This window comes from Haemaphysalis longicornis, unplaced genomic scaffold (genome assembly GCF_048455015.1).
Source record: "Haemaphysalis longicornis isolate Haplotype H1 unplaced genomic scaffold, Haemaphysalis longicornis Haplotype H1 scaffold_6, whole genome shotgun sequence".
In the NCBI taxonomy this organism is placed as follows: domain Eukaryota; kingdom Metazoa; phylum Arthropoda; class Arachnida; order Ixodida; family Ixodidae; genus Haemaphysalis; species Haemaphysalis longicornis.
This window is the reverse complement of record NW_027526407.1, coordinates 45,807,961-45,833,749: the sequence shown is the minus strand read 5'-3', so window position 1 is coordinate 45,833,749 and position 25,789 is coordinate 45,807,961. Positions and strand designations below refer to the sequence as shown.

Here is a 25,789-nt window from a genome sequence, read left to right as displayed (position 1 = left end):
GGCACTTTGAACGGTTGTCCTTACGCTCGTATTTCTCGACGCAGTCGGACCTTATCACCGTTCTGAATGATTAGCAACTGCGTCAAGCACAACAACATTCAGCAAAATGCCACACCCCAGTTAATTTCAACCCAAGTACGTCGCGGTGCAGGCTTCACACTTCGTTAATTCCCGCCTCCGCGCGGGATCCGCCAATTTTCTTTTATCACACGGAATTTAACTATACGATTATATCGCATTGAGGGGTTGTACCGATCCATTGTCCTGTTTTTCCCGAGCTCGGCACTGCGAGATTCAGCTGTAATTACGCCCATCAACGCTGATCACGCGTGTTTCTTTTCCCGTTTTTTTTGTTCGTAGGGACGACTCTCCCACGCGCAGTTTGGGAAAGCGACGAACCGATGCTCCTCGCGTCTAGTTTCTAAAAATAGCCCCGCACGCCGGCCGACACCGACCCCAGTGCCAGCCATGCCAGGCGTGCTTCCGACCGCAGCGCCACTACACTCTCCGCGGGCTCCGATTGGTCGCGGCGCGCGCGACGGTCGTGACGTCATCGCGCCGCCGTTGCGCCGACAGGGAACAGAAAGGGGAAGTGGGGAGGAAGCCAACGCGGGAAGGGAAAATAGGGGGAAGGGGAGAATCATAAAGGCAGATCAACGCAGGCTGAGAAAGAAAATCGGGAGGGTTTGGAGAACGGAAGAGGGAAGAGGGAGCGTTGGGGAAAAAAAAGAAAAGCGGCGTTGGTCCGTTGCTGGCCGTATACGCTGCGCAGGCCTCCGTTCATGCGAGCAAGACTCGGGCCTACCCAGGGTGCACCGCGAGCGCGACATTTGCACCGCGGTATTTAAGTGGCCGACTCCCACTCGCTCCGTTGCTCTCAGCGAGAGAAGATCGTCGCTTCGACGAGGACGCCGTTCTCCTTCGCTGGTCGGTTGATCGTCTTTACAAGCGGTGCCGTTTGAACTGTTTGTGAGTGGCGACTGGACCTCGTTTCTACCTGGAAAAGACTGCTGCCACGCCTTGAAGCGAACCGGTGAGTAGCGCGGGCACTCCAACTTGAATTTTGTTGCTCAGCAGGGTTTAGATCTACGATGAGTGACTATAAAAATTGATTCGTTCGCTTTATTAAAGTTTCTTGACTGACGGCGATTGTATTTGTACCTTATTACGACTTAAAGAGGCTTTGTACGGCTGTTTTTTAAAACAAGGTGGTAGTAAGCCGGATGGTATCTGTGCCGGGCTTCAGTAGGTGTTGGCGCTGGCGCAACAGGTATCCTCCCGGGAGCGGTCGCTTCGGAAGCGTGCCTAATATAGCAAGGGGCTTCGCTGCGCACTCAGCTGTACCTGTGTAGAGTTTACTGAACTCCCATTTTCGGATGCAACCAGACAAGTAGGAAGTGGTCGACTTGTTGCTGCGGAAACAATGCGGAGTTAACGAACAAGTTCATTATTTAACAGAAACTTGTCTTTGCCCGAAAATGTTTTAATTCTCGCTCTGGATTTGTTTTGGGGAGGGTTTGTTGTGGTTGACTTCGTTTCAAATTACACATATCATAGTTTTAATGGAAACTGGGCTTGTGACGGTATACCTAATTGGCACTAGTCACTGGTCAATTCAGGTAGCAAAGCCTTGTTAGTTGTTTTTGTCGCCGAATGGTTGACGAACACAGAGAAAGAAATTTTGCATTGTGGTTGCGTACGTTTCACTAGAGATGTTTGCAGATCTTAAAAAAAAAATCAACGAGAGGAATTATTATTACCTCTGTGCCATGCGATCAGGCCGGAAATCGCACCTGTTTTCTCGATTTCGAGACATTGGCTGAACTATACGTAAGCAGTAACAAGTAAATAAAACTGAAGACATCTGAAAAGCGAACCAATTCGGTTACGTCATCGCTTTTTACGCCTATACATTACTGTCTTGCCTTACAGTTACGTCCATACCTCGGACGAAGTATAAACATCGTTTTGCTTTCGTAACAAAACAAACCATCTAAGGCTTACATAACCTTGACACTAAGTGGAACTGAGAAGAATCCGCGAGCAAGAGGTCGCACATAACGCGGCGGACATAACCGTCGTTTCTAATTTCCTCTTCTGATTCGGCGGCCGAAACGGTTTTTACGAAACAGCGGCTGTGTGATGTGCGCGCCGCTTAAACCGCACGCGGTGACCTTTTGGCGCTGTTTGGCCCTCACCTGTCCCGGCGTAATCGTCTGCTCGAAAAGAAATCGTCTGCTCTAAAAGCGTAAGACAACACGTTTTCAATTTAATACCAATCTGGCGGTGTAGATGGAAAATAACTTGCGTAACGCTCGAGGATTCGCTGAAGGAGCTGTAGTGCTTGCGTTTTTTGTCAAGAGTTTGTCGCCGGGCTGCTTTTGTAAGGTGGGCGGGATTAAATATCCCGTTCGGAGCGGCCGACGGGCCCAGGAATCCCAGTAGCCCGGGTGTGCCCGTTGCCATGACAACGCTTCGCACTCTCGACCAATCAGTTCGAGGACTTGAACTCTGCGGCGGGCCGGCCTGTTTTCTTGCCGCCGAAGCATTGTGTTCCGTTTTGTTCTTTCCAGCGTGCCCGCAAAGGACGCACAACGCTCCATTACCCTTCGTTTTATGCGTTCGCCGACAAGTGGCGTCTGCTACATTCTTCCTCTTTCTGCCAACCCCCTCGACCTTTCCCGGCAATCCGTGCTAGGGTATTTGTTTAGCTTGCCCATCGAACAAAGCAATTATGTTCTTGTTTTGCGTCAGTGTCAAACAGGGTTTCACTCGTATACTGTAACGCGGTTTAAGTGTGCCCACTTAACCGCAATTTAGTTTAAGAAGAGGGCTTTTTCTGGTAAGTTGCCATTAAAAAAGAGAAACCCTTGAAGTTGTTTCTCTGCTGAAGCGGCAACTCCGCTTACGCGGGCTACGTTTACCGTGGTATCACGGTACTTCCAAAATGATGGTAACGTTGATTGCATCAAACACACAAGAATTAAAGAAACAAAACACCAAATAAAAATAGCTACACAGTCACTTCATACAGCAAACTGCTGGCAAGTGTGGCAGCCGTTTTTTTTAATCCCAGACGAGGTTCCTTTATTAAAGCGAAGCTTTCTATGTCCTACTGGTTGCGTATGAGGCGTAAAAACGCGTTGCAAGAAAGCAAACTTTCTTTGACGATGATGATGGTTGTGGGAGAGAGGGACGACAAAAAACGCTTCCGTTGGTCGCAATCGAACGTAGGTATCTCGCTTTGTGAAGCCGACGCTTATACGATTGCGGCATTCCGACACGATTGAAGCAGTTTGGATTTGGAGCGGGGTGTTGAACACGAAGCTGTCTTCTTGCGAAATGAAATGGGGAAGGATTAAAGGGACCCTGCAGCACTTTTTTCAACTTTTTTTTTGAAATCCTAAATGCTTGCAGAACGTAGTCACCCAACACACCCAGTACTTAGATTAGGGGTCGCAAAGCACCTCAGACAAAAACTACTGCTCCATGCCAATCAGATAACTTGGAAATCGCTCAAAAGATGTTTCTCTCTTTCCCGGTATTGACGTTCTTCGACGGCTAGAATTACGTCACTAAGGCCATGTAGTGGCTGTTGGCCGGTTTTCCTTCAGTTGCAGCAATGAACGCTTTTCGATAGCAACTTAAAAAAAAACAGCTACAAAAACAGATCAGAAATGGAAGGCATCTATCTGGTGCGACGAGAAAATCACGCAGTGCCGCTCCGTGCTGGCGATAACTATAGCTTTCGCACTGGTTTCAGACGTGAAGGAAAGAGTGAAAGCGCTTATCGAAGGTGTTGCAGGGTCCCTTTAAAGTCAAAGCCCGTGCGGTCAAAAGCCGAAAATACGTGTGAGTCAAAGTGAAGGCTCAACGAGTCAAAGTCCAAAGCGTCTGCGAGTGGAGTGTCCAAACCCAGACGACAACCAAGAAATACCTCCCGAGAAAGATTCGCGTTCAGCTATCATCATCGTTGGACAAAAGGGTGCATGATTTTTTGAAGATGCGTTGATTGTGATTGCAATGCTACACCCCATACGCGCAAAATTTACAGCCTGCACTTTTCCCAACACACAAATGTTATGCGCGCAATACGTTTCCATGCGCCTATGCATAAATAAAATACCAATTGATTGCAGCACGTGCGATGAATGTATTGGTAAGAGCAACAGAACTAAATTGGCTCCGGTCTTAATACAACTTTGAATAAAATTGTTGCAGCCAATAGGCATATTCAACTTATAAAGGAAAAAATAAAAATAAAACTAGTTCCACGCCTGTGAAATCGGCTTAAACAGCGGTGCTGACTTTGGCCCCCAACGGCCACCTCCCGCAGAAACGGGGGTCGCTCACAACGCCACTCGCCGTGGTAGGTACAGTCTTTGTCAAAATTTCGTGGCCCAAGGCGGAAAACCACAGGCTGCAAAAAATTCAATGTAAAAGCTTACGCCCCGAGCGAGGCTGAAGCTTTTTATGCAGGGAAGCTACAGAAAACACCTTTTTTTCTTACTGCCTTAAAATATTTTTGTCACATTCAAAGGTAAGGCCGATTCATGAATTCTTTGGGGTCGAGAAGGCTTAGGATTGGCCCACAAAGTTTTGACAAAGGGTGCACGTACTCGAAGCTGACCATCGGAGGTCTGGTAGTTCATCGGTGCATATATAGGAGGGTGGACGTGGGCTGCTTGCCCCGGCGCACGAGTCGAGATCGCGCATTGGACGGCTGTCGAGGCTGTGGCGCCATCTGTCGGTTTAGCGGGGTACCTTCGCCTGGCGTGACGAGCATCAACGGACATTGCGAGCCCTATAACAGCTGCGCTTTTAAACATGAATAAGTGTTTAAAATTTGGGTGTTTTTACGGAAGGAGAGTCTGGTCCTCACCTATAAATTGTGCGTCAGCAAAATGCACTTTAAAAACGAGACCGAAATACGACAAATAAATAGCAAAACGGGATAGCATACACTCTGGAGTTGCAAAAATCATTACGGTTAGCTGTACATCGCAGTTTACTACCGATTACATTTAATGTTGGTGAATGGCTCATAAAGTAGATTGTAGCAGTTAGGAAATGCTAATGGAGGACATCTGGGAATGAAGGACGAGGACATAATCTAATCCTTCGCTGTTTACCCATGCACTGGCGATAATCGTCGAGCGAAACCTTTCAAAGGAGAACATTAAGCAACTGTTGCCCTTCTACGTACCGCTGGAAACACAAAACGGCTGCGTTATAACCAAAAAAAGAACAGATAAACTCTTAATCGCATCGAGAGCTATGCAGCGCACTATAAAACACTGAAAGTTGTCCGTAATGGCTCCCATTTCCCGTAGCAGCTTCTGTTGCACATTAGCCCTCTTCATGTCATTACGCCACGCGAAGCGGCGAATGACGCTGAAGTGCATTACGACGAAAGGCGGGAGTTTTGAAATTACGAAGGTCCATTGAACTAGGAGTTACGGTTATGGGTGAAACCATGTTGAAGTTTTCCCTCTTTTTTCACTGGACAAACAGACAAAATGGGCACTAAGCAGCCGCAGAGTAATCTCTGTAGATATCGTTGCAAACTGACTGCGCTTTTACCGTGTTCAATGTTTTAGCTAGAGTTGCGGTTACAAATGCTTGGGCCGGTTACGTTTGCTGTACGTAGAACAGGCCATAACGTGCCTTTTTTTTGGGATTTAAAAGCTATGGCAATATTTTTCTTTGAAAAGTTACGCTTCCCTGTTTTTGCTAGAAAGCTTCGAATCGCTGCAGGCACTAACTAATCTTTAGGTGGCTCGATAAGGCGAAATATCGAAACCTTTTAAATTTATTATAACATCGAGAAAGGTGTTGTACGCAATGGGAGCATTATTGGAGAAAATGTCATCATACCAGTATATCTTACGGCCATTTGACGGCCCATTTTTGAAATATTTAGTCGTAAAACTGATACGTTTAAATTTGCGCGTTTGTTCGCATTGTTTGTTTGAAGCTTCTGTTGCTTAGAAAAAAAAGGGGGGGGGGGGGCTCTGGCCTTTGAGAATTAGAAATGCGTAGAATGAGAACACTTGGTAACGCTCATTTTCTGGTTTTTTGTTGCCAATGAGTTAAACAGTACATAAATATCTTCAAAAAAATCCTCGCGAGTATTATTCAAGTATTTGTTCATTAGGAAATAATTATCGAAGAAACGGAGCCAGGTTATCTTGCTCTAACCGTTAAATTATAAGAGCTTTATAACTTATCACGTAAGGAAAATTACTTGTCTTATTTACAATCCAGAGTTCGAGTAGACAGAGCGCACTGATTGTGGCATATCGGCTGGAATAAGTGCACACAATTTCCAAAATGTCGTCTCGTTTTCAGCATAACTTTCGGGAAAAGGCAAGAAAATGGAAGCGTTTTATTTTCTATGAACGTGCCTCTTGTTAATTTTAACATGCCTTACAAAAATGAAAATGTTAACGATGGTAAACATGCCTAGTCTACCTCGGAAACGCGGGTAAACCAAAGCCTTAATGCTTCGCTGCGAGCGTTCTAACACAGTTGCAGTGATGAGGCAAAGTATAGGCAGTAAAAGATCGTTTTTGTCTATTTCTGCGTAATTTTATGCCGATCATCCGCGGTGAAATCGAATTACGGTATAACAAGCATGGTAGAGCGCAAGCGTAGGAACACGCATGGCAGGTACGCTAACTCCACCTACCTCGATATCACGCCGACGTCGTAGTTGAGGCACACTTGACCTTAGCGCCCACGTAAGTAGCCAAGAAAAGGTCAGCGGCAATTGACATTATCACCCGCCTACGGCGCGCACATGAGAGGGGACTTCACTCCACATGAACAGAAGTATGTGTTCATTAGGGGCGTGCTATCTCCTCGTATTCCATCTCCTGCTGTTCCTCCAATGAACGCAAAGGAGAAAATTTGTGAACATAAGGTTTCCCATTCGAAATGTAAGGGTAAACCTGATACGAAATGGGGAAGAAACTTTAACGAAACTTAAGCGACCAGTGCTACAAGTGTGAAGTGCTGAAATAATGTTAAGTGAAATCGGTTTAATCAGAGCAACCACAATTACGAAACTATGCAGTGAATTGTTTGGTTTTGAACTGCTCGGTTCGAGATGTTAGAAGGGTTATTAGGAGCCGATATCTGATGAAAATCCAGCTATAATGGAAGTGATAGTATTGTTCAATATAGATAAATCGAAAAATCAATTTCGCGCGGAGTGTGGTAATAACCGGTTCAGAAACCATGACGGTATGGAAAAGGCGTTGCATACCAAATAATAAAATAAAAAAAAACGGAGTTGGTGAGGTTATTCAAACTTCTAAGATGTAAATAGGCTAAACCATCAGTCACTAACATATCTTTAGTGATTAGCGAAAGTAATGAAAACGTAAATGTTCGACCATAGTTGCTTAAACATGTGAACTAATCCGATGGTGCGTGGTTTCACGCGTTTCCTTACAGGTCCGCCGCCATGATGTCAACCGCCGACGCCATCTTGGCCCTCGTCGGCATCGTGCTCTGCGTCCTAAGCGGACGGGTTGCATCGTACCCGTCTAGTCCCGTCTACGGGCGGCTGCAGCGAAACGCTGTCTCGTACCCAGGGAGTGGCGCTCATTCGGACGCCAACTACTACGCCGTGCTCAGGGACGCCACTTTTGGCGGCGGCAGCGCGCAGGCCGCGGCCTCCCCCGATTGGGGCCAGTTCCTTCCTGCGCCTTGGACTGGAGCCGAGGCGTACGGAGCAGGAGGCATAGGAGCTGTCGCCCCCGTCTTGCCCGTGGTCGCCGGCCCCCAGTACGACGACTACGCCGACGAATACGACGCAGGCGTTCCAGCAGGCGTTGAGTTCCCGGCGGCGCCAAACTTCGGCTACGACTGGTACGGCGCCCAGGGGGCGCAGCCGTCGCTCCTGCAGCAGCAGCAACAACAGGAACAGGAGGAGCTTCAAGAAGCGGCCGTGTTCAAGGACCTCCTCGCTAACTACTTGACGAAAAAGTCGAGTGGAGCTTCGGCCTCTGAGAAAGACACTGACAGGCGGACCACGTCAGCCAAGAAGTACGTGCCAGCCGGAGTTCAGCCAACCAGCACGACCGCTAAGCCTAACATGGCGGCCACGGTAGCGGCTGGCGAGAAGACGGCCTCGGATGCGCGTGCGCAAGTCTCAGCGGTGACGTCACTTCCGCAGCCCACTGCCTCATCGTCGTCGGCGTCTTCGTCTAGGCAAGCTGATAAGGCAGTTCCGGTTCGGCAGGAAGGTGGACAGAAGGAGTACGCCATGTTCCGACCGGTGGGCACGGCGGAGAGCAGACGACCCCCATTCTGGCCAGGAGCAGCGAAGCAGACCAACGCAGGCACCGGGGTGAGTCTCGGTCTATTTGTGTTTGCTCATTTTGAAATGGGTTTTCACGCGTGAAATTTTCCGGAATTTAATTTCATTTCATTTATTATACCCTAAATGGCCCGGAGGCATTACATAAGGGGGGTGGAGATAACAGAGTTTCCAGAAGTATCATTGAACAAAACAGGCCTAAAACAAGAATGAGAACATAAAATCCGGAAAATACAAAACAAAGAATACCTTAATTAAAAATTACACAAAAAATGTACAAACGTAACAGTGAAGTCAAGCGAACAGAATTTTAAAATACAAACAAGCAGTTGAAGCATCAATAGGACCATCAAGTCACAACAGTACAATTTCATCGTTAATACATTATGTGAACGCCTTTTGAAGCTTATCTCTAAATTGTTTGTTGTCTGTACACGTGGCGATGTCGGGAGGACTTTCTGGATTAGTCCATATTTTCAAGGTTCTGTACTTTGGTAGTTGAGCGGGTACATGAAATCTATAAAATTTATCTGCGCCATTTTCGAATAAAAATGACGGTGGTTGTATTGCGAGATTACGACGTGAGGTCTCACGACCGGGTCAACATTTGTAGGACTATTCGATGCGGACAAACCAGGTTATCAAGTGATTAAAGACACAACTGGGTGGCTTTGGCACAAAACGTAAGTTTATTAGCGCTATTTTTAAAGCGAACGTTTATATGCCTCATTGATGGTGACTGCACCGTCACAAAAATGCACTGCAAGAAATACAACTTACACAATGGTTTTCACAAACTATGTCGATAAAGGAAAGGAGATCAAGCACGTAAAGAGAAAAAAACGCTTCCCTTGGTCAGAATCGAACCTGTGTCCCTCGCTCTATGAAGCCGAAGTCTATCCTATTGCGTACGGTCGAATCAGTTTCCATTTAAAGCGAAGCTGTCTTGGTCTCGCTGGTGGCGACGGTCCCGCCACCAGAACTTTGTGAACCCCTGCAACCCTAATAAGGGCGAACGAATCTCTGCTGAGAAAGCTGGCCATTTCAACCATCGTTATCGTTAGACAGAGGGGGGGATTTAGCGGGAGCAACAAAAAAGTCGGGTCTTTGTCACCGCAACGTAATGTAAGGGACAATGATGCAACTCCTCGTTACTGCGGCATAATCCAATGTCTAGACTGTGTAATTACATCAGCTCCCAGCCTGCATTTGTTCTCTCACAAATATTCCCTCCAGTCTCTTATAAAGTTTTGCTGTTCCATCTAATCCGCGGTATTATGCAAGCATTTTTATGGTGTAAGAGAAGAAAAGCGAGATAAGCTTATTTATGCGATTTTTAGAAAGCGACAGTCTCAGCAGGCGCTGATATTTGCCATATAAATTATCTGCAGACCTGAATAAGAACAGCTACAAAAACGGAAGGTCCTTCAGTATTTAAATACGAAGATTGTTGAAATTTTCATCGATATTTGTTCGGAGAAGGCTTCGACATTTTATGCGTACGATGTAAGAGACAGGCAAATGGTTGCTCAGTTTTATACTAATGTTAAACTCACCAATGTAGCGTACTATGATACAGTCGCTTAACAAATCTACGGGTGGGTGAAGCTGTCCGTATGTCTCGAACAACGTTTGGGCATGTGTACAGCTTTACATTTCTTACATTTGGTAAAAATTGTAGCCGGCTTCTATAGTTTGTTGGCTCTCAAGTAAGTTTCCCCTCAGTAAGACTCACGTTGCGGTGAAGTACCCTCTACAGGCAAAATCAGTTGCCTGGGATCATGTGAGCGGAACGATCTTGCCTGTAAAGGGTACTCTGCCACAGTTAGAGTGATATTGAGGTGAAGGTTTACCAGAAAATGAAAGGGGGACAAAGCAGGAAGGCGGAGTTGTAAAAGTGGAAAAATAGGGAGAAGAACATTCACCCCGCATTTCTCGTATGAAGTGAAGATTGCGATTGGGAATTTACCTATGTGTAACGGAAAATGGGAGTTGGAAGAAAGGGAAAGGAAAAGCACGAGTTACGAAGGCTCTATGTATCGCTAAACCAGTAGAAAAACTGTGCTCCACTTTAGGCTAATAGACGGATCCGTTGTGGCTATAGATCGTGTCTTAAGCCAGATTAGGCGAGGAGTCATCAGTATAGAGAGAGCAGGCACGTCGGCTCTGATCTTGTTGAGCGTGGGAAGTGGCGGGGTAGGAGAAGTTGGACAAGCGCATCGACGAATGGACGCACGGCTAAATTGACGGTAATATATTCTGGCACTCCGCAGTAATAAGGACTGCTATGATACAAAAAAATCGAGATACGCAACGATAGTTCTGAAATAAGGTGATCAGATGCTGTAAACAAGCACTAGCTAAGCCTCGATATTGTTTCACGAACACAAAAAACGAGCCTTGCGAACTTACTTCTATATTTTGAATGCTTCCTCAGTTCCAGGTTAACAGCTTTTAACAAGGAAAATGAACAGACTGGCCGCGCTCTACGTTAATGTTTAACCTAGGACTAAAGGGTGAAATAACTGTAGCCTACGCGAAGAGCAGATTTATGTGGAACACAGCTAGTTACAAAAGAAGTTTTCGGTCTAGGAGCGAGAGAAATTGGTAGAAATGCTCAATTTCTGATAAAGCAACATCGGCTGGGAGTTCTCAAGAAAATGCATAGAGTAACTCGCGAGATGTTAGCTTGTCGATCACTTCGCAGATAAAACTGAGGAACAAAAACGACAAGCTAGTAATGCGTATCATAATGCCAGAGATCTATTGCTAGAGTGAAGGAAATATGCCATTGCTGTCACATAGAATGACTGGGCTTATCATGCTAACTTTAGCTTTCTAGCTTAGGACTAGCGTTTTTAGATGCGTACTACATGTTTTTTGCCTACGCTTTTTCAATAACCACCTGAAGAGACCACGAGGAAGACAACCACCATGGCTTTCTCTGAAAGAAGTAGCCTTGGATTACTCGCTCAATTCTAATCGGGCCCAGAATAGGATCCTATTTCTACGAAATGTCGCCAGTATTGACAAACTTTCAAATGTCTTGCTCTAAACTTAACTCGGCGATGTATTTGGGAGGTACCAAAAATAGTGATCCGGGTGTCATTTAAATGCCAAAATTGTAGCGGTGCGATCTGATGGGGTCAAACGTACAACTGCAATGGAGCGATCACGTTTGCTGGCGGAATATATTTTTCAGGGGACGCGAATAACCCAACCTAATCCTTGGGGCGTCACCGGCACATTGCAGAAAAGTGGTTGGGTACTTACCACTCTTTCGTCTGATTATCTTCTATCATAATTGTTTGAACGTTGTGCTAAACTGTTGTCGACGTTATTCTAACTGGAAAATCTTTCCATTGAACCAAACATGTATTTTTACTTTGTAATTCTTTTCACAACGCCATGAATGGCGACAAAAAGATGGAAGGGATCAACAAGGAAGCCTTGAGCTGACCTCATTGCCATAGCTTTAGTGAAAAATGAAATACAATAGACGCGTTTTTATCTAGCATGTTCTGGATATCAACACTGTGGTGAAAAAATTAATTCCACCGCAAAATATTTTTTGTCACGGTGATTCTAAGCCGCGTTGACTAACAACCACACTAGGTGATGCCCTGTATTGAAAAATTGTACTGATAGTAAAAACATCCTGTGTTGCATTGTTTGTTAATGTTTTACGCCCTGTTAACCGTGAAAACGTGAACAAAAAATAAGGCAAAAGAAATCTGGAAGGAAATTGTGCATGGTGGCGAAGAAAACATCAGCCTGTAAAAAGGACACCTAATAAAACTGCATCTGGCAATATTCTAGTCGCCCCGGGAAACTAGGACCGATTGGTATTTTAAGTCTGTCGTAAGGCTTTGATCAGAATTCAGGTCACGTTTAGGGATATTCACGGTCAGTAAAGAAGAAAGCGTGCATGTCGCAAGCAAGGGCGTCCCTTCTATTTCCAAACTCTCATCCAACTTAGGGGTACTATTAGGGGCAGTGAAGTACGTGACATGACTTTCAAACAGGAAGGTGGCGCAATAGAAGCTGGAAAAAAATATTACGACTGAGAAAGGACACAAAGTGAACGCGTGGGTATTTTAGGAGACCAATTTCGACACACTCAGCACAGCACAGCGAAAAACGTAATAAAAATGTCTTTTGGCTTGAGGAGTTGCCAAATGACGCAGAAGCTTGTGGGAATATAAGTGGCAGTAAAAAAACACCTTCCGCCGAGAAACGTGCAACGTCATAAAAATTTTACAGCATTCGTGTCGAGCGACGCAGGGCCAACATTTTCTCAACATCTCATCGTCTTCCCTTGAAGGTCCCGGAAAAGCACCAAAAAGGGGCTGCTCTTATTCTGCACTTTCCGGATAGCTTTTTTTTTGCATTTATTCAACAAACCCACCCATGCTAGAAGCGGGCTTCACGACTTTCTGATTTGTGTCCTAACTACAGATGCAAGGACCCGCAATTCGAAGGCGGACTTAATCACTTACAGCTGTTCTATAAACCTTTTCATCCGTTAATCTTTAATAAAATAAGAGAATGCTCTGGGCTGTGTTGCGCATGCGCAGTTACATCTTCCTGTCGACTGCGCCAACTGTAGGGCCGCTAGCACAGCCCACGTATAAAATTGGAGCTCCCAGGACGAAGAAAATATAAAATCCTTCAGAAGTACAAAAAAAAAACATCGTAACAGATTACTACAGAAACTGTCCTTCATTGCAGAACACGGAACTTCCCCTCTGAGCATAATATACGGGCACGTTAAAACTACGGGGGCCCATGTGCGCGTAGTACGCACGACGTTTTTCCGGAATTTTCTACGCGTGGGCGGAGATTTACCACTCGCGGGTTCGAAAACGAGTATTAAAAGAATGTGGACGGCTGTGTCGCAGATACGATCGCAAAAAAGCCCAAGGTTCCGACGTAGGAACGAAAGCGGGGGCGTCGGGTGGGACCAGTGGGCGCAAAAGAACGGAGTTTCCGAGGAGGCAGCCGGCACTCGTGACGTCAATGGGCGAGGGCTCGTGCGTCAGCGCACACGTCACGCCCCCGGCGCCCAGTCAGCGCCCGCTTTCATTCATGGTTTTCCCTTCTCTCCCTCGCCCTTCCCCGTTTTCCCAAAAGTGGCTACGCGCGGTTCCTTCCCTGCTTAGAAGGTCGTACGCTCAGGGACGTTCAATGAAGATAGCAGTTTCGCAAAGGAGACTTGGGAAAAGGAAAGGTCGAATAAAAAGGAGTATAAAGGGAGAGAAAGGAACCAACAGGAAGGCTTAGCTGGGTTCGGGATGCGTAGAACGGGATGGTACTTTTTTAGTATGGATTTTTCCAAATCTCCGGATGGAGCGAAGGCTGATGTAACGACGAGGGGTGATTTGCACTGGCCTTTTTTTTCTTTCGATGCCACTTCTGGTCCTTGCTCGTCGCCAGAGCTGAACCGAAATGGCCCGTGCTCTTTCTTTCCCGCCTCCTTCGTCCCCGCTCGGCGGTATCGACGCGTGGGTGCTATTTTTAGAGCCAGACATTGCGCACTACTCTCGGAGCCAGAGGGTAAGAGCGGGACAGAAGAAAAGAAACGATTGGTGGCGTATCGCTGCCACTGCAGATTTCTTGCTTGTTTTGTTCATGCCGCTTCTTGCAGCGGCTCGAGGTGGTCTGGTTAAGACATGAATAGCAACTAATAGGCTCCGGCCGCCGTCCCACTCTATCTTTTCGTCTCTATTTTTTCCGAATTTCCCGCGCTGCTATTCTTATCCTAGCGGTTACGGTTATCTATTGTTCCCTCAGTCCATCAACGGCGGCGTCCTCCTGTGAGGCGCTCCCGGGCTGCCTTCTAGAAGCGCTGAACTGTTTTCGCTAGAAAGCGTTGCAGACGACGATGAAACAAGGCTTAACCGTGGGTGTTTGCGATGAATTGCTAGGCCTTTGTCAGAGTTAGAGGACATGGTAAAAGGACGGAAGGGGAGAAAGGGGGTGAGGGAGTATGAGTTCGACGCTGCCTTCCGGAAGGCAGCGTGGCCTTAAGTGTCACGATGTCTGCCCGTGGTCGCTTGGAGCTATGCATCCATTGTTAACGTGCCTCAAAAAAGCACGCCAGAAACGACCACGCTGTACTCTCCCTGTCGCCTGATTATGCCGCTCGATATTGGCTGGGCTCCCTCTACACTCGGCGTAGCCGGGTCTGGTGGACAGCGGCCTAAAGATAGCTCGCTTGATGGATCCGCGCGAGGTTATATCAGGAAGTTGCTGAGAGCCTAAGTGGAATCGGAAAAGATGGGTTATTTTTGCTTGCCGCCCAATATGGTAGAAGGCGGAAATGTTGATAGCGATGACGCAGGCTAAATAAAGCCGCTGAAAGGTTCTATGAAGACAAAATAAACGTTCGGTTCATTAAAAAGACTGTCTTGTCTTGACACCAATGACATGGTTACTTCTAATTCGAAGCAATATATATATATATATATATATATATATATATATATATATATATATATATATATATATATATATATATATATATATATATATATATATATATATATATATATATATATATATATATATATATATATATATATATATATATATATATATATATATATATATATATATATTGAGGGAAAGAAACGGAGCAGGAGTGTCTGCCCAGCCATTTTCTCGCCCAACCCTTGTGACGTCGCAGGAAATTGTTCGGCTGGCACACAGTTAAGCCTAATTCGAGATCCCACTACAATCGCACCATCACCCTTCTTTGCGATGGCTTTGGTCGGTGGCTGCCAGCCGAACAATTCCCTGCGACGTCACAAGGGTTGGGCGAGAAAATGGCTGGGCAGACACTCCTGCTCCGTTTCTTTCCCTCAATGAAAGAAACGGAGCAGGAGTGTCTGCCCAGCCATTTTCTCGCCCAACCCTTGTGACGTTGCAGGGAATTGTTCGGCTGGCAGCCACCGACCAAAGCCATCGCAAAGAAGCGTGATGGTGCGATTGTAGTGGGATCTCGAATTAGGCTCAACTGTACAACTTGAGTGCTGACAAAGTTAACACCATGGTATACATCACTCATGACGTTTTGTGGAGCTAAATTCGTTTTTCATTGCTCCTTATTCTTTGATGAAAGAGATGTGTTTAAGTGCCGGAATGGGAGGCACATCAAGTTGCATTTTTTTGGCGGAATCCCCAACATTAGGCCGAACGATGCGCCACTTACTATTTTTGCCGCGAGGTGTCACTCACGCAACATACTATTCCTCTCCAGTGCTTCTTTAGTGACATCTCTTTATGTTGGGATTTTCATACAATGTATAGACTTACTTACAAGTATCGACCAAATTCTCTTCGAAGAGCGATATCATTTTTAATGCACAAGGCCCATGGGTGGCGCTAGGCCTAACGAGGGATCGCCGCCTCGTCACTTTTGCTCGTGGACATCAATTTCCCGCACGCGTGCGACCCCACCTGTCTATCCCCTCATTTGCAAAATGAGGATCTGCCGTGACTGAGCCACTTCCACCCCTTTTGCGTGTGCTGGCCGCAAAGTGGTCCCTGTGTTTGAGCGGCTCTGTGCTTTGCTTGGCTTGGCTCGAAATGGGGCTTCTCGTTTTTCGATATTTTTGCCTGGGCGCGTCCTTGTCGTCGTGACAACACATGCGTGCTCTAAATAAAAGGTGCCAAGAAAAACACTAATGTTATTGCTAGGACAGGAACACTCCGGTCTGACAGGAGACTTTGTAACCTGGTGTTATTTCTTTCCAAGGGTTACGTGTTTGAAATAAAGCCCGCGATCAATATTTAATTTTCTGTTAGAAGCGGTGCAGCAGCTTTTTGTGAGGTGCTGTTGTGAATAAAAATATCAAGAGACTTGAAAGCGCGAAATTAGAACCACGATAAAGCGAGTGCATGGCAAAGGCGAGGGATTGTAGCGTCCATTTGAAATAAGTGAATATGAAGCACATGAAGGAACGGATAGCCATGATTAAGAAAACAATCGACTCCAACCTAAAGGAGCCATGAATACAAAACAGAAGTTTATTTTATACGAAATATTAGGTGTTTAATAGTACCCCCAGCGCTTTCCCGGAAGCAAACGATGCTTTATTCACTGAGAAATAAGGCAATTTAAGCCAAATTTTTAAATCTCCCGCTAAATTGTTCATTTCGTGACGTGAACAATGGCGTCATATGAGCTGGTACATGAAACAGATACTTAGTATGTCGACTCCATATAGCACCCACACGAGGGGATAAAGCAGGAACCGGAACTCGTGCCGAAACCGAGACAGCGGTCTTTTTTAAAATTCTAGTTAAACCTAGCACATCCCCAGTCCTAGTCATGGAATCGCCTGCTTCGGACTACAAAGCTATCGCCAAGAAGCTCGGGCTTGCATTTAACAACATTTTACGGTTAATAATAGTTCAATTTCAGTAGAAGTATCGCTTATGCCAGTTGGTCGGTGTCGTGTATGGAAAGCCGTTCGCGCGAGCTCTCTGCTCCGACAAGAAAGATACGAGCGTCAATGCGCGGTGTGTGCGGTATTTTTTTTTTCAAGCTCAGAGCGCTTTGACGGCGATTTGACGAAGTCGGCGACGAGCGGCGGCATGTCCCAGGAGTGAGCTGACGTAAGGGTCTCTGCCGTAATCACTTCCTCGGAAATGAAGCGAGCACACTCGTACTTCCTTTGGCTACCTTTCTCCTCCGTTTGCAAATTTCGCAAAACGTAGCCACTTGCTTCGCCGAGGTTCGTCGTTGGGCAGCGCATGAAAGGATATGTCTTCAGCGGCGGGGATGTCGCACTCCCTCGACGATTTGCCCGTACTACATGGACATTTAAGGATACAGCACCGAAATTTTATTGTAAAGTACTCGAACAAACTGAAGTTTTCAGTTGTTGTAAACTGAAAACAAGCTCGTAACGACAGCAACAAGCCAACACGACCACCATTCCGAAACTTCTGCGACGAATGGCACCAGTGGCACTATCTCGTCGCTACTTGCTGTTCCTTACTCCCCTCGTTTCCATTTTTAACTTTTCTGGTTGGCGATATGACGCCAACTTCCTGTCAAGGAATTAAGATACCAAGCAAGGTCGCGGCTGTGTGTGCTAGAACGGTTCGTTGGCCCCGAAGAGCCTCGAACCCGAAAATTCGTCTGCGCGACGGCGAGATGTCCAGCTCGGCCAGCGGTAGTTTCTTACGCATTGGCGTACATGTTTGAGTGTTCGTTGGGAACTTTAACTATTTACTCCACCATTCTTAGTGTCATAAAAGTAATGTGCAGTATGTTTCCCGGGTATATAGCTCACTATTCAAACTGGTAAGCCTTGCCTAACTTGCGTTTGCTTTTGCCGGCCTCCGCCAGTCGCAGAGCATTCTAGTATGACATCATAGGTTCTGTTGCGGGAAATGAGCTGGTTGGTCGCATGGTCATTCTATTTGTCCTATGTAGTTTCTTTGAGCGAAGTTTGCGTTAGAAGTGGTGTCAGTATGGTTCTTATGAGGCAATCTTTCGAATTAACCGAACTTGTGTTTTCTCTTCATGGCTCCTTTAAGCCATGGTTGAATTTAAATTATATAAAAAATTGAATTCCTTTGATCGCTCTGTTTTTTGCTAAAGACCTAAGCCGTGGTTTGTATTACATTTGTGCAATCGTCCCGACTTCATACGGCTAACTACGAATAGGTCTTAGTGGCCCTCAATTACTGTAATATTTTGATGTAAACACATGGTTGTTTGCTTTGAAATAAAATATTCATTTTTGTTGACCCGGAACAAGAATTAAAAAAAGGTATGACGCAAGGATATTTCGTATAGTAATTTTGGCTTTTCACACTTCCTCATACTTACGGGACGTTGGTTTGTGCGCTCGCGTTGATTTTGTCGAGAATTTTTCTTAAATAAGTACGACGTGATAACGCATATTGAAAATAGTTTTCGCCAAACCCACCAAAAAAGATTTTTTTGCCACCTGGATAATGCTAAGCGACAATAGAACTTGGTTTGCTTGGTTTCGAACGGCCATCGAGGGGCATGATACGAGAAAGACAGTAACCATCCTTTCCTTTTCGCGTTTAACTCCGCATAAAGGAACCCTTTCAACCAGGCTGAAACAAACAAACAAACAAACAAACAAACAAACAAACAAACAAACAAACAAACAAACGAACAAACAAACAAACAAACAAACAAACAAACAAACAAACAAAGACCCAATAACTCGCTCATAAAAAGACCATTCGAAGTGCTAATGCAGCCTTCTTCCCTTTTTCTCTCTTTTTCTCATCTAGCACGGGAAGGTCACAAGGTCCAGGTTCGGTCGATTCGCCGACGACAGCCTCACTGAGGAGTTGGACCAACTGAAAGGGCAGTAGCTGGATCGCCATCGACACCAACACTGAAGCATCCGAGGGCGAAACCTGGCGGAGTTCTTGGAAAACCTTTCCTTGGTCTGACGACGCGGTGAAGTCGAACGGGGAGAGAGCGGCCTGCAAACAACCTCGTGAATCCTCCCCGCCGAATGACCCGATGATAGTCGGTGCACCATCACCTAGGTTGAAGGACTGGTGACCCCTGCTGTGGCTCTATGTCGATCCCAGCCCCAGTGAATTCAACCACCTATGACGGCCAGAATGCTGGTATTGTAACAGAGCTCGTGTTTTCTAAACGACGTGTGAGTTACCCTTACAGCTTGTGCTACGTAATCTGTTTATGAACCAGGAATCTTAAGGACAAACTTTACTTGCGTACTATTCAAGTGTCGAAGTTCTGTAGAAGCTTTGTTTGGAAGGCGATGACGAGTGTTGATATTCATAAAATATGGAGTACGCAAGCAAGCAATTTGAAATGGAACAGCCTGACTTTCTTCCAAAAAAAAAAAACGGTGACCAAAAAACGGTGAAGTGTCATCTCCCTATTTATACGGAGAACTAATTCCTCGGTGTGGCAATATGGGTGTTTGATAATATGATTGTGAAGTGATTAAGGTGCAGGTACGCAAGATATGTTTGGTGGATGTATGTTATTTACGTGGACCGTAACGGCCACAAAATAAGTGCTGAAGATAATTTGCCGAGTAAATAATCTTCTGTGCATTTAAATCTCCAAAACTCTGCATGGCGCTTCGAAACCAGTATTATGTTTCTTTTAACTTCGTTGTGCATACGAAAATCATGCTTTCAGCGATACGAGTGCACAGTCCCTACGGCGCGTACGAATACGCGCCTATATCTGTATAGCAAAATTGAAGGCATAGAGGCTTTTACGTTTTTTTGAAGTTTCTGCCATTATATACGCAAAACTGCTTTCTGAAACCTGCAAGCTGAGGCAAAACTTGCTCAGTACAGAAAAAAAAAAGTTGTTACTCAGCATTATTGTGACGTAAATTTTGTATATTGTACGATATATCCTGTTTCGTCTACATGCCTTGGTTATGCCCGAGGAAACACGAGTGCTACTAAATTTGCGCTAAAAGTTGTTCCCATTGACATATAACTACAGACGTTTATACTAAATACGCTCAACCAACGTCATCTACAAGAAGATATAAAAACTAAAATATATTTTCTACTTCTTCCTAACACTTCGTTTCCTAAACAATTATAATGCTTACCTCTTCATGAGGTATTTGCGCAGATCAGAAGATAGGAAGACAACGATCAAAAGCTGAAAGTTGTATAATGCTGAATAGAACTAGATATTACATTACTGAAAGTTTTCTTGCATAATTGCAACGCCCTCTACACTTTGGGGCATGCTAATATATGCAATTATAGCTTAAAAACATTCGTTTTGCGAAGGTTTAGGATCCGGAGTTACTTTGCTATGTTTTTATTTCTGGAACACAATAAAACATTCAGGATTATTGCCGCTAAACAAGTTTTAACAAAAACAAGCACGAGACACCGTCTGTGCGAATGTCCTGAAGTGTCATCAATATCGGGAATTCTGTTATACGGGAATCAATGCATCATTCCTTCTGGTCTGCTCACTTTGAAAGCGCTATATTTCCACCTTAGCTTCCCGTGACTTTTGCAAATGTGATGAGCTGCAGATGAATCAGCCTTCTCTAAACGCTTGTTACTAGAAAGCATTGGTTGTGCCAAATCTTCAATACATTTCCCTACAAATTTCCCTAACTATCGGTTAACTGACCCGCTTGATCGCTTCAGCGGCTAGGAGTAATCTCAATACAGTCATGTTTGGTGCACTTGTTGTCCGTACCCAGTAGAATGCGAAGCTACGACCCACAATCCCTAGCGTGTTGGTTTCTCTAGAACTGAAAATGAGTCCGTGAGCGTAGAGGCCGTACTGGCCAGTGAGGAAAACTTATTACATATTACGTTAATTTTCGAATTTATTGTTATCAATAGCATGTTTGTAAAACTCTGTAGGCCTAACGCGTAGCCAAGGTTAACCGCATACATAGTCTAAAAGTTGTCGCCTAACTATCGTGGTATTGAACCGCGGTTATCAAAGTCTCTAGCTGCGCGGAAAATAGATGGCGACGCACTTTGCACCAATTTTTTTAGAAATGCCCCGTCCTGCAAGGATCATATTAGCTCTCACTTTCCCCGACGCCCATCTCTAAATATATATTTTTGTAGAAGAGGAAAATATAAACTAAAGGGGAGCTCAAATACTGTAGCCTTCAAGACAAAACAGTTTATTCTTTGTTGACGCCGCTACCAGTGAGCGGAATCCCTATTTATACGGAAGTTCCTAATTGATGCTCCTATATGAGCAACCACCCCGTATCTTCCTTTATCAAAGTGCCCCATGCACTCAGAAGATGAGATATCTATACGATAGGCCAAATGTGGCGTACGCTGCGGCTTGCTAGTAGGCGGTTAATCTCTTGTTTTGTAACCACGGCTGGTTCGCTTCAAAAACGTATTTAGGCAGCGCGTGTATCTTAAGCTTGGAGCTTTCGTAAGCCAGTTGGATAACTTCGGCATACGAAATATTGAAAAAAAAAACATTAGTAAAAAAAATGGTTGTGACGTTACATGCTGTGAAGGAAATCAATAATTGTGTGTATGTTTGTGGCACCAGTACTGAATTTTCGCTCCGATAGATATGTCATTTGCCCTTGTGTAACACCCTGTATATACTACTTTAGTGCATTTACGCTCGCGACAGAAGTACGCCAATCGAAGCATGGTAAAGTCTTCCTGCAAAAAGATAACGCTTACGTCGGCCCTGAAACGTATTCGCGCCGATAATTAAAATGAAAACAGGTATCCTAATTCGTCTTCACCAGCTTTTGTGTGTTTTCAGACGGAAATGATGTTAAATGACACTAAGGACTGACATGAAGATAAAAACACGTTTTAAAAAAGCAGCAGTTATGGGTCCAGCCCTCTAAGTTCCAAGCTTTGGTTGGCGTCGGCGCATAGGAACAGGTGCAGTCCATTGTCAGTACAGTCCTCTACCACTAGTTACGAGTAATGAAGAACCACCAATAAAACAACTCGGAAGTATAACTCAATATTTCTCGTGGTGGTCGTGATACGTTTGAGCGTTGCGTTCAGCTTAGCGATATAATGTACTATAAATGAAGTTCCATATCATACCTGCTAACTATATAGCACAAAATGGGTCTGTTGTATTTTTCGTGAAATATTTTGTGGTTTTGAGTGTAGTACTCTGCATTCTCGACATAGTGAGTAATGTTAAGTAGCGAAGAAGCCTTATCAGAGAAGGTCTACTATTGCTTATCATAAGCAGAATGTGTCAATCGCAAGTGATACTATAAATAGGCATGTTGTGTGTCGTAGCTCTGTGTACTCACTCTGACTCACTTGTCTGTTCCAAGCGATATTAATAACTTGGTCAGTACTTTGAAACGCCCTCACATTGGAGTTATAGAAAATGACTTGCAGGTAGCAGCGGTCAAGGGGCCTGTTTATGATGGAGAAGTCAAGGGTTAGACCTCGTAAAAGTCGACATGCAGAAGTGCAAAAAACAGAAAGAATGCACTGTTGTCTTGATGTATAGCAATTGCGTTTTAACATTAACAAAGTTGTGAACGCTGAAGGGCTGCTATTGTATGTGTTGCTAAATCCTTTATGCTGGCATATTCGGTGCTGCTTTGCGATCGGAACGACATGCCCGCCTGTAGTTGTCGCTGGGTGCTATAGAAACAGCGAGCGAAAGAAATTAGTGGAAAGCAATGAAGATGTCTCCAGAAGACAAACATGTGCCAATATACTGCTTGAAAGGAATGTTGAAAATGAACTTGGCGATCTTTCCTATTCCTGACGGAATCTAGACAAAGAACAGCTAAAATTCAATGTGCCCTCATGTGCTGTTTGCGCAGTCGTTGATTGCAGATGTGTCATGTGTAATAACTATTATGTGTGTTGAAATACATTGAACGGAAGCACTGCGGATTTGAGCTTTGTGTCAACAAAGCAAGCACAACGCGTGGAATTGATTGTAAGCATTTACTTCTTGTGTATGCGTGCGCGCCTCTTGGACTGTATGGTTAGACATGGACACGGGTAGTGTTATACACGTACGGAAGTTCAGGAAAGTTTTTGATTTTTATGGTCTCTGTGAGTGGCACCAAAGTACGTGTTGTTTCCATGTCGATAGGCTCAACGTGTTTTTGTAAACGTGTGCGAGTGCTAGCTGGCACCACTTCTTTATCCATTTTGAGACCTGTGCAAAGTTAGGGTGTGAGAAATTCGGCTAGCAGCCCAATACCACAGGCTGACTGAAAGAAGCAAGCAGGGTAGCAGTTATACTCAATGCTAGTTGGGGGACAACAATGCATGTGTTTAAGGCGGATGCTGCTTAAATTTGCGGCGGCAACCAGATGTAAATCAGCGCACTAATTGCGGTCTTTAACGTAGCATGTTCTTTTTGCCCGCGTTTAATAAAATAATGCGAAGCAAGATAATCACCACAATAAACAAACTTGCCTGTGGGCACTTTGTTCTACCGCGTGTAATTATGGAAAGCGTTTCGTCTCGACTGGCACGTTCACGCTAAGGTTCTTTCCCGTGTTGTCGTTTTTATTTTCGCCAAGTATTCGGCAAGTATTTAAGCGGCAAAAGCATGAAAATAAACAAAAAGTATAACCTTCAGCATGACATCTTTTCAAAACCTTTCGCGGAGTTCTGTCGTATATAATAAAAGTGACGTTTTTATAATGTAATATGAATATGGCTGTTTGTCAAAAAGGAACTGAATGCTTCTGATAGCATCCTCAGGCATTTCTGTGACAAGGAGACGGGAAATAATCCCGAGAAATGATCACCACTTCCAGAGTGAAAGTTTGCCTTACGTCGTTGACAATTCAACCGTTACGGCTAGTATCAAATAACTAGCCTTTGTTTGAGTTCTTTTCAACACTGTTGTTCACTCGAGAAGATAGGAGTTCTGATTTTGCAGGTACTGGTGACTCACGTCACCACAGCACAATATTTACTTCGTTATAAAAAAGAAAGTCGACCTAAAACAACTACCATGTTTGCTTCTTCAGCGTAACATTTCGTGGCAGGCTGTCTTCACGGCTATGCCACTGCCAGCAATCGAAAAAGAAGGCCGTAGGCCCACGACCTAAAGTGCAGACAAATGGTCTGACAGCAAGCTTTTAATCGGCTACGGACAAAAAGACGAGCCTTTCAAGGCTTATAATGTGTATGAACTGAATGAGTTTTGCGCTGTAAACAGCAGCTTCTTTTGATAACGGCAATGGTAGCCAGTACTCTATCCATGTGTTTAGCACAAGTAGTCACTCGTTCTGTCCAGTTTTTTGGCTCACCAGTGTGTGAGTGGCTTTTTCTCTCTCTCGTCAACAACTCATCCGAGGACGGTGTGATATAAGTGTGCTTATCTTGTCATTCTTCTACATGTCTCTGCGAACTGTCTTATCTTTCTCGACGTTTATCGCGTGAACGGACACAGGAGATTGTAAATTCCACCAAGGTGTGTTCAGTGAACCACGGTCTTTACCTCTTCTTGATTCAAAAAGAAGCTGTGTAAATACATGTCTCTCCCCTGTCTTTGCTCTGTTGACGTCGCTTTGACGTTGACGGCCGCTGTTCAGCCTGCTTTTTTGCCTGTAGATGCCGCTTTGTTTTAAAGTGACCCAGGGCTGTGGAACCAGAGCAACCGCGGGAATATGCCTCCGGTTAATATGGGGGATTTTATCTTGCAGGGAGGGCACAGTGGCTTTGGAGGTACAAACCCACGGATACTTGTAGTGGAAACAAAATTGCGCCAGAAGTACACAAGGTCGTTTTAGAATTCAAGAAACGTCTGCCTAAATTTATATTTTTCACTTCCTTAGCGACCTAACGAGGCCCATGGGAAGTTATCCGAAATTACTTAGGCTGATGAGAACAAAACACTGCTAAACTAAAAAGGCCCAGTAACATGGCATGCAGTGTTAATGCATCATTAGGAGAAAAGCCTTGCTTTTCGGCGTAAAAAAAGTTTTTTATGCAAATAAAAAGGAAAAAAAAAGTGAAACAGATCAAGATGTAGTATTGACTATCATAGACTTGAAGGTAGCCTAGATTAAGCATTCTACAGTACTTGAATTCGAAACTTGATTGGAATTAGAAAGTTCGAATTCGAATTCAAAAATTCGAAACTTCGGAACGGTATTGATATAGGTGAAGCTCTGCGTTCTCAGCGGCCATGGGTCACGAAATATTTTCTCGCATAGAAATGTGCCTACATGTCTTAGCACGTAGATAGAGAGAGTATCGTCCGGTTTATCCTGAGATAATGTGCCTGCATGCGAATTCTCGTGGTGTACCAATCAAGCCCCGCACTTTTCTGTGCCACTCCTTGAATTTGCGACAGGAGGGTGCTCATAGATGTGCTACCTGCTGAACCATCTGTAAATAAATCGAAGAATTATTTTCAATAAAAAACGTCACACACACATACGTCCCGCTTGTCCTATACGACCTCATTTGCCTACAAAACGAATTAGAGTACAGTCTTTTTCAAATGTTTCTAGGCCATGCTGAAAGATATCAGGCCAGAAGGAATATAAAGCACAAGCTTTGAACTCCCTCAGGTTGAGACAAAAATGTTTTATGTCAGAAAGCTGTCGAGAGTGCAGTATTTGTTACTGCCCAAAAGTGATTTCGTTGCAACTTGAACGTTAAGATTGTGCGTAATATCTTGGCGGCCCAGAAATATTGTCGTGCGCGGGAAAATACTGACAGATTTTTAATCGCTAGATTTTTACGTTGAAAGATCTGTTATTGTCACTGCGCAAGGAATGGTTTCTAATGCATCAAATTAGGCCATGACCACTCATCAAGGCTAGGTGGTGAGCCAGAGGGACTGTAGCAGCTACCTCAGTTTCAGGGACGGTATACGTCACACGCTTTGAGGAGATGTTCCAGCGAAAGGGATGCGGCAGAGAAACACGCAGGAACGTTAATGTCACACCACGTACGTGAACCAAGGGTTCGTGTTCCCCTTTGTTTCCG

General features: G+C 44.8%; 1 protein-coding gene across 1 annotated transcript; it reads left to right on the top strand.

Annotated features, from left to right (window-relative positions):
- The first annotated feature begins 831 nt into the window (after positions 1-831).
- LOC144142562 (uncharacterized) lies at positions 832-25,233 on the top strand. Its single transcript, XM_077674153.1, has 3 exons — positions 832-1,033; positions 7,462-8,359; positions 18,617-25,233. The coding sequence occupies exons 2-3, from the start codon at positions 7,472-7,474 to the stop codon at positions 18,698-18,700; spliced, it is 972 nt and encodes a 323-aa protein (XP_077530279.1). The 5' UTR covers positions 832-1,033; positions 7,462-7,471; the 3' UTR covers positions 18,701-25,233.
- Positions 25,234-25,789: the final 556 nt, after the last annotated feature.